Source organism: Neopelma chrysocephalum, unplaced genomic scaffold, assembly GCF_003984885.1.
Source record: "Neopelma chrysocephalum unplaced genomic scaffold, ASM398488v2 Primary Assembly neopelma1_184482, whole genome shotgun sequence".
Taxonomy (NCBI): domain Eukaryota; kingdom Metazoa; phylum Chordata; class Aves; order Passeriformes; family Pipridae; genus Neopelma; species Neopelma chrysocephalum.
The window spans coordinates 1-8,611 of NW_020938473.1; the positions used below are offsets into that span (position 1 = coordinate 1).

At 62.1% G+C, this 8,611-nt stretch overlaps 1 protein-coding gene across 1 annotated transcript; it reads right to left on the reverse strand.

Moving 5' to 3' along the window:
- Positions 1 to 3,657: 3,657 nt before the first annotated feature.
- Positions 3,658 to 6,610, reverse strand: LOC113962683 (peptidyl-prolyl cis-trans isomerase-like 1). The gene is made up of 4 exons (XM_027673444.1): positions 6,493 to 6,610; positions 5,394 to 5,548; positions 5,240 to 5,308; positions 3,658 to 3,949 (listed from the first exon to the last, which is right to left on the reverse strand). The coding sequence occupies exons 1-4, from the start codon at positions 6,555 to 6,557 to the stop codon at positions 3,729 to 3,731; spliced, it is 510 nt and encodes a 169-aa protein (XP_027529245.1). The 5' UTR covers positions 6,558 to 6,610; the 3' UTR covers positions 3,658 to 3,728.
- Between the last annotated feature and the right edge of the window lie 2,001 nt (positions 6,611 to 8,611).

Genomic DNA, 8,611 nt, shown 5'->3' on the forward strand with positions numbered 1-8,611 from the left:
GTGTCTGAGAGTTTCTGATCGTTTGTGTGTCTGAGCATGTTTGAGAGTGTCTGAGAGTTTCTGAGGTTGTGCAAGAGTGTCTAAGTGTGTCTGAGTGTGTCTGACTGTGTCTGAGTGTGTGCAAATGTGTCTCAGTGTGTGCGAGTGTGTGTGATTGTGTGTGAGTGTGTCTGTGTGCGAGTGTGTTTGAGTGTGTGCGAGTTTGTTTGAGTGTGTATCAATGTGTCTGAATGTGTCTGAGTGTTTGTGAGTGTATCTGAGTGTGTGTGGAAGAGTGTCTTAGTGTGTCTCAGTGTGTGTGAGTATGTCTGTGTGTCAGAGTTTGTCTGAGTGTGTCTCAGTGTGTGCAAGTGTGTCTGATTGTGTGCGTGTCTGAGTGTGTACGAGTGTATCCAAGTTTCTCCAAGTGTATCTGAGTGTGTCTTAGTGTATCTGAGTGTTTCTTAGTGTATCTTAGTGTTTGCGAGTGTGTGTGATTGTGTGTGACTGTGTCTGTCTTAGCATGTCTGCGAAAGAATGCCCTTCCAACCACGAAAAAAAAGACCTGATCCTCCGTCTCTCGCCTTCTGTTGATGCAGCACTCTCGGCACCACGTGCACAGCAAGAGCTTTCTGGGCCGGCACCTTTGGTCTGGGAGGAATTTTCATCCGTATTCAGTTTTAGCCCTCGGATGGCCGAATGCAGCGCGACTCTCCTCCCCCCGAACGACTGCCCTTCTAGGCATGAAAAAAGGCCTGACCCTCCGTCTATCACTTGCGGTTGCTGCGCCACTTCCGGCACTACGTGTACAGCAAGACCTTTCTGGGCGGGCACCTTTGGTCTGGGAGGAATCTTCGGCCGTATTCAATTTTGGCCCTCGGACGGCCAATGAAACAGAGCAAAGCCTGAAAAGTTAACTTAGTATAGCAAAACAAGGTTTGAAGAGTTAACTCAGAATGCATGCTCTGAGCAAAGGCATAAAGAACTGATTTTCAAGAACAACGGAGATAATAAATTCATTAAGGAATACGGACACACTGACACAAAGACCATGAAGAGAACAAAATGCTAACATAGACAAATGGAAAGAAGACAGAGGAAGATAAGGAAAAGGAGATGAGCCAGGGCCTAGCACTCTTGCCAAATATTAGAAACTTCTGCCAAATATACAGGAAAGTCAGCCAAAATAGAGAGAATTCAGAAGTTTACGTGAGAAAGAGGAGTAGATTCAGGACCCCTGAGGCTGAAGTAACAGGATGTACCCTCGAAACTCTCCCCAAATTGATGACCACACCCCTGACTCCACCCTAACTCTGTCTGTTATGAATATTATAACTAGATGTTGCAAAACATAAATATGTATGAGATGATGATGTAATCTATCACAAAAACTGTATAAATAGTGCAGCTGTTCACTGCCTGCTTCGGAACTCTGTGTCCAGCGCGAGCTGGGAGTTCCCCAACGTTGCAATAAATACCTCCCGCTTATAGACTAAAAACTCTGTCTCTGAGCAGTCTCTCTGTGCCTTTTTGGGGGCATAAAATTGGCTCACCAATTTAGGAACGGGGCTCTTGCCCTTGAACAACTGCCCCTCCAGCCAGGAAAGAAAGGCCTGACCCTCCGTCTCTCACCTGCCGTTGGTGCGCCACTCTCAGCACTACGTGCACAGCAAGGGCTTTCTGGGCGGGCACCTTTGCTCTGGGAGGAATCTTCGTCTGTATTCAATTTTTGTCCTCGGACGGCCAATGTAGGAAGGGGGCTCTTGCCCGCAAACAACTGCCCTTACAGCCACGATAAAAGTCCTGACCCTCCGTCTCTCACCTGCCTTTTGTGCACCACTACCTGCACAGCAAGAGTTTTCTGGGCGGGCACCTTTGGTCTGGGAGGAATCTTTGTCCCTATTCAATTTTGGCCCTCAGATGGCCGATTTCAGAACAGTGCTCCCGCCCTTGAACGACTGCCCTTCCAGCCAGGAAAGAAAGCCCTGACCCTCCGTCTCACCTGCCATTGGTGAGCTACCCTGAGCACTAGGATCACAGCAAGATCTTTCTGGGCGGGCACCTTTGGTCTGGGAGGAATCTTTGTCCATATTCAATTTTGGCCCTCGGACGGCCGATTTAGGAATGGGTCTCCTGCCCGCAAACAACTGCCCTTACAGCCACAAAAAAAAGCCCTGACCCTCCGTCTCTCACCTGCCTTTGGTGCAGCACTCTCGGCACTACGTGCACAGCAAGAGCTTTCTGTGCGAGCACCTTTGGTTTGGGAGGAATCTTTGTCTGTATTGAATTTTGGGAGGGATCACCCTCAGACCCCTGGTCCTCCCCCCACTGCCGGTACCATCCCTGGGAGCACCTCCAGGCCCCGGTACCCCCTGGACCACTGGATCACCCCCAGACCCCTAGTACTCCCTGGACACCCGGTACTGCCCCCCAGACCACCCCCAGCCCCCGGTACCCCTGGACTGCTGGTACTGCCCCCCCGATCACCCCCAGACCCTGATACCGCCCTCAGGATCACCCCTAGACTGCCAGTACCCCTGGACTGCCTGTACTGACCCCTGGGATCACCTCCAGACCCCAGTACCCCCCAGACTGCTGGTACCACCCCCCAATCACCCCCAGACCCCACTACCCCCAGACTGCCTGTACCAACCCCCACATCACCCCTGGGGCCACTTCCAGATGCCAAGACGCCCCCAAACCACCCCTTAGACCCGGCTCCCCCTTCCCAGTACCCCCCAGTATTGCCCCCTCCCCCTCTCCTGGTACTCCCTGGGGGCTCCTGGTGCCCCTAGTCCCCCTCCAGTCCTCCCAGTGCCCTCCCGCCATTGCTGTCGGGACTCCTCTGGTATAGCCCACCCCCCAGGGAGAGCGCCAAACCCCCCCAATGCCCCCAGTTCTCCTTCAACCAGCCCCTCCCAGTGCCCCCCCAGCCCCATGGCCTGCAGACCCAGGGTGCCTCAGTCCCCCCAGTCGATCCCAGTACCACCCCACACCATCCCCAGGATCACCCAGTGCCTCCCAGTACTGTCCCAGGTCCTGCACTGGGAGCTGGGGTGGGACACCCAGACCCAGGGGGTTCACCCAGAGCCAGGGGGGGACAGCCAGTGTTGGGGGGGACACTCAGAGCAGGAGGCCATCCAGAGCTGGGGAGGGGGACACCCAGAACTGGGGGGGACACCTATACCCGGGGGGGGACGCCCAGAGCTGAGGGGGACGCCCAGAGCTGGGGGGAGACACCCAGAGCCAGGGGGACACCCAAAGTTGGAGGGAGGGGACACCCAATGTTGGGGTGGACAGCCAGACCCAGAACTTTGGGTGACACCCAGAGCCGGGGAGGGGGCACCCAATGTGTGGTGGCACAGAGACCCCAGTGCCGCTCTGGGGGTCCCCAGTGCCACGTGGGGAGTCCAGGTTTTTTTTTTGGCAGGGGGGCTTTCCCCCCTTTCCACTCAAAGCCCAGTGATCCCACAGGTGATGGGGGAACACCCTGAGGGGTCCCAGGACACGTTGGGGGGACACACAGCACAGAGGGAGGGGAAATTTAGGCCCCCTGCCCCCCCCAGCAGCTATACACCCCTGTGAGGACCCCCCCAACCCCCTTTTTGGGGGGGCTCCCAACCACGCCAGAGACCCCTCCCCCCTTTCAGCCCCCACTAAACACCCTACTCCGGGGGGGTCCCCCAAAACCCAACCTCTTTTATTACAACAAAGCTGTACAGTTTGCAGGGGGGGTCCCGCAGCCCCCTCTACCCCGAGGGATAGGCCTTGATGATCTTGACATCATCCAGGGGCCGGTCCTGGGCATTGGTCTCCACCATGGCCAGGCGGCCCAGCACGCCCATGCCCTGGCACACACGCCCAAAGATGCTGTGCTTGCCATCCAGCCACTGCGCAGGGCCCAGCGTCAGGAAGAACTGGCTGCCGTTGGTGTCCGGCCCCGCGTTGGCCATCGCCAGGATACCGGCGCCTGAGGGACACGGGGACGTGGGGACAGGGACCTCAGGGGGGGGACATGGCACCCCATGGCCAAGGTCTTAGTATCACAGGGAACATGTCACCTCATGGATGGGGACTCAGGGACATGTCACCTCAGGGATGGGGACACGGGGACATGGACCTCAGGGGGAGGACATGGGGACATGGCACCCCTTGGCTAAGGTTCATGTCACCTCCAAGGATGGAGACAGAAGAGACATGGCACACCTTGGCCAAGGTCTTGGTATCATGGGGGACATGTCACCTCATGGATGAGGACTCAGGGATGGGTACACAGAGAACATGGCACCCCGTGGCCAAGGCCTTGGTATTATGGGAACATGGCACCTTATGGAAAGGGATGGAAAAGACATGGCAACCCATAGCCAAGGTTCTCGCATGATAAGGGACATGTCACCACATGGTTGTGGTCCTGGGGGACATGTCACCCAATGGATGGGGTCCTGGGGGAGATGTCACCCAGTGGAGGGGTCTTAGGGAACCTTAGGAAGAACTGGCTCCCATTGGTGTCTGGCTCTGCGTTGGTCATTGCCGGGATCCCGGCGCCTGAGGGACACGGGGACAGGGACCTTGCGGGGGGGACACGGGGACCTGGACCTCAGGGGTGGGGACATGGGGATACAGGGACATGGACCTCAGGGGTGGGGACACAGGGACACAGCACCCCATAGAAAGGGACATGGCACCCCATTGATAAGGTCCTGGTACCATGGGGGACATGCCATCCCTTGGATGATCCCCCCTGGATGGGGTCAGGGGGGACATGGCACCTCATGTTGGGGTCCTGAGGGACACAGGGACATTTCAGTCCAAGGATGGGGACACAGGGGACATGTCACCCCATGGCCAAGGTTCTCGCACGATGGTGGCCATGACATTCCTATGGATGATCCCTCATGGATGGGGTCTTTGGGGATATGGGGGATGTGTCACACCATGGATGGGTCCTGAGGTCCTGGTGGATATCCCACCCCTTGACCAGGGTCCTGGGGATCCCAGGGGCCCCAGGGGGTCTTCCCTGCTATAGGTGAGGTCCTGGGGGGATCCTGGGGGTCGTGGGGGTCCTAGGGGTCTTCCCTGCTATATGTGGGGTCCCAGGGTCCTGGGGGGTCCTGCCCTGCTATAGGTGGGATCCTGGGGATTCTGGGGTTCCCAGAGGTCCTGCCCTGCTATAGGTAGGCTCCCAGTTTCCCAGGGGTCCCAGGGGTCCAGCCCTGCTATAGGTGGGCTCCCAGTGTGCCGGGGGTCCCCCGCCACTCACCAGTGAACTTCAGGTCAGGGTGCAGCTCATCCTCAAACTGCTTCCCGTAGATAGAGGCACCGCCACGGCCTGGGGGAGGATTTGGGGGGTCAGCAGGATCCCTGGCACCGGGGGGGGGGTTCCAGGGGGGTCCCGGGGGGTGTCCCATGCTCACCAGTGCCCGTGGGGTCCCCACCCTGCACCATGAAGTCCTTGATGACGCGGTGGAACTTGGTGCCATTGTAGTACCCGCGGCGGCTGAGCTCGGCAAAGTTCTTACACGTGCGGGGGGCGTGCAGCCAGTACAGCTCCAGCACCAGGGATCCCATCCTGGGAATATTGGGAATACTGAGAATGGGAATGGGGCTGTGCAGCCAGGACAGCTCCAGCACCAGGGATCCCATCCTGGGACACTGGGAATACCAGGAATGAAATGGGAACAGCACTGGGAATGGGGGCTGAGCTGCCAGTGCAGTTCCAGCACCAGGGATCCCATCCCAGGAATGGGAACACTGGGAATGGGAATGGGAATGGTCCCAGGAAATGGGCTCACCCCACTGTGACTCCACGGGATCAGGGCAGAGGCACAGTGGGGGGAGGGGAGGGGATCGGGGAGCAATGAGGGGCAACAGGACACCGGGAGGGCAACCGGGACTGGGAGGACTGGGGGATAACGGGGCTGGGACTGGCAAACACCGGGAACAACGGGACATGGTAGGGACACTGGAGGGGTCTCCAGTCCCGGGGGGGTAACCGGGGCTGCCCCGACTAGGAGACACCAGGAGCTTCTCCGTGCCCACCGGGGAACCAGGCGCTGTTTGGAACACACCGGGGGTCATGGACACCGGTGGACACTGGGGGGGGGCGGGGGGGACACCGGGGATCACGGACACCGGGGCTGTTTGATACCCGAGGGTCTGGGGGCTCACAGACCCCGGGGACTGCCCGGTCCCGGGGGCTCATGGACACCAGGGTGGCTCAGGAGGGACCCTGGGGGTTGCCCGGTCCCGGGAGCTCGCGGTCAGTGGGGGCTGCTCGGTACAAGGAGGGACCAGGGGGACACCGGGGGCTGGTGATAACGAGTGGTCTACGGGCTCATAAACCCCGGAGGTTTCTCGGTCCCGGGGGGGGGGGGCAGTATCGAGCCCCGGGCCCGGGGGGGGGGGGGGGGGGGGTGGCAGCTCCTGCTGTCCCCGCGGCAGGGGGCGGGGCTGGGGGTGGGCGAGGCCTCTCCCGGTCCCGGTGCCGGCGGGGGGCCCGGGCCCGCTCCTTACGTGGTCTCCATGGACACCGTCGGGGGCTGCCACGAGTCGGGGGGCACGGCTGGTGCGGCGGCCATGGCGGGCGCGCGCTTCCGGGACACGCCCCCTTCCTGTCCCTACGAATGGAGGGCGGGGCGAGCGGGACAGGGACAACCAATCAGTGCGAGGTGCGGAGAGGAGATTGGCCAATCGGTGTCGCGGAGTAAGTAGGGCCAGCCAATGGGTGCTGGGGGGCCGTTGAGCCGCAAGGGGCGGGGCGGTTCGAATCAGGTCACGCCCCCCGCGTGAAGCCACGCCCCCCGCGGCGCGCGCGGAGCGGGAGCTGGGGGCGGTGAGAGGGGAGGATGGTGGAGGGAATAAGGGGGGGACATGGGACCGTCTTGGGGGGTCCAGGGGGGTTCCGGCGGGGAAACCGGCCGGGAGGGCACGGGGGGACCGCGGGAAGCGCGGATGGACTTCCCCAGAGCGGGGATGGGGTGACGCGGGGTCGGAGTGCGGGGCTGGGACCACCCAGAGGGGGCTGAGACCACCTTAGTGTGGGGCTGGGGACACCCAGGGATGGGGCTGCGGGGCTGGGAACCCCTGTGGTGCTGGGATCCTCTTACTATGGGGCTGGGACCCCCAGGGATGGGGGTGTGGATCTCGGACCACCCAGAGGTGCTGGGACCCTCTTAGTGTGGTGCTGGGACTCCCAGGGATGAAGGTGTGGGGCTCGGACCACCAGGGATCGGGATGTGGGACTGGACCACCCGGTGGGGCTGGGACCCCCTTAATGGGAACCGCGGGGATGGGGGTGTGGGGCTGGGACTCTCCTGTGGTGCTGGGACTCTCTTACTGTGGGGCTGGGACCCCCAGGGATGGGGGTGTGGGGCTGGGACCCCCTCAGTGTGGGGCTGGGACCCTCAGGGGTCAGGGTGAGGGGCTGGACCCCCAGTGGGGCTGCGACCCCCTTAGTGTAGGGCTGGGGACCCCCAGGGTTGGGGGTGTGGGGCTGAGACCCCCAGGGATCGGGATGCGGGGCTGGGACCCCCCTAGTGTAGGGCCGGGACCCCCGGGGATGGGGGTGTGGGGCTGGGACCCCCTCAGTGTGGGGCTGGGACCCTCAGTGTGGGCCTGAGACCCCCAGGGATCAGGATGTGAGGCTGGGACCCCCCGGTGTGGCCGGAACCCCCTTAGTGCGAGGCTGGGGACCCCCAGGAGTGGGAGTGCGGGGCTGGGACCCCCCCGTGGTTCTGGGACTCTCCTAGCATGGGGTTGGGGACCCCCAGGGATGAGGGTGCGGAGCTGGGACCCCCCGTGCAGGAATGGGGTGACATGGAGTTGGAGTGCGGGGCTGCGACCACCTTAGTGTGGGTCTGGGGACCCCGGGGAGTGGGGGGGTGGGGCTGGGACCCTCTTAGGATAGGGCTGGAGTGCCCCAGGGATGGGGGTGTGGGGTTGGGACCTCCCAGTGTGGATCTGAGGACCGGGGTGGGAGCTGGGACCCCCCCACTGTCGGACTGGGACCCCCAGAACTGGGAATGTCGGGCTGGGACCCCCATATGTGGTACTGGGGACCCCCGGGCTGGGGGTGCGGGACTAGGACCCCCAATGTGGCACTGGGGACCCCCAAGGATCGAGTTGTGGGGCTGGGACCTCCCCAGTGTGGCACTGGGGACCCTCAGGCTGGGGGTGCGGCACTGTGAGTCCCCCGGGTGGGGGTCCCCCGTGTCCTCTCCCTGTCCCTGTCCCCGTCCCGATGACGCGGAGCCTGGCGGTGCCTGGCACTGGCACAGGCGGTGCCACCCGGGCACTGGCCGGTGCCACCGGGTCCCCAGGGGGGTCGGGGACACTGAGGAGGGGTCAGGCCCTGGCGGGGGGACCCCGCCGGGGTTTGTGCTGACCCCCCCGCTCCCGCAGCAGCCCCGGGCCCAGGCGATGGCCGAGGACCGAGGTACAGCAGTGACAGTGGCGTGTCCCCTGTGTCCCCTCCCCGTGCAGGGGGCCCGGGGCTCGCCCCCAGTGTCCCCCGTGTCCCCTCCCCGCGCGGGGAGGCAGGGGCTCACCTCCAGTGTCCCCCTAGATGTGCGATTTGTCACCGAGGAGAGCTTTGACTTCGGGATCCTGTCCCCCTCTGACAGGTATGGGGGGG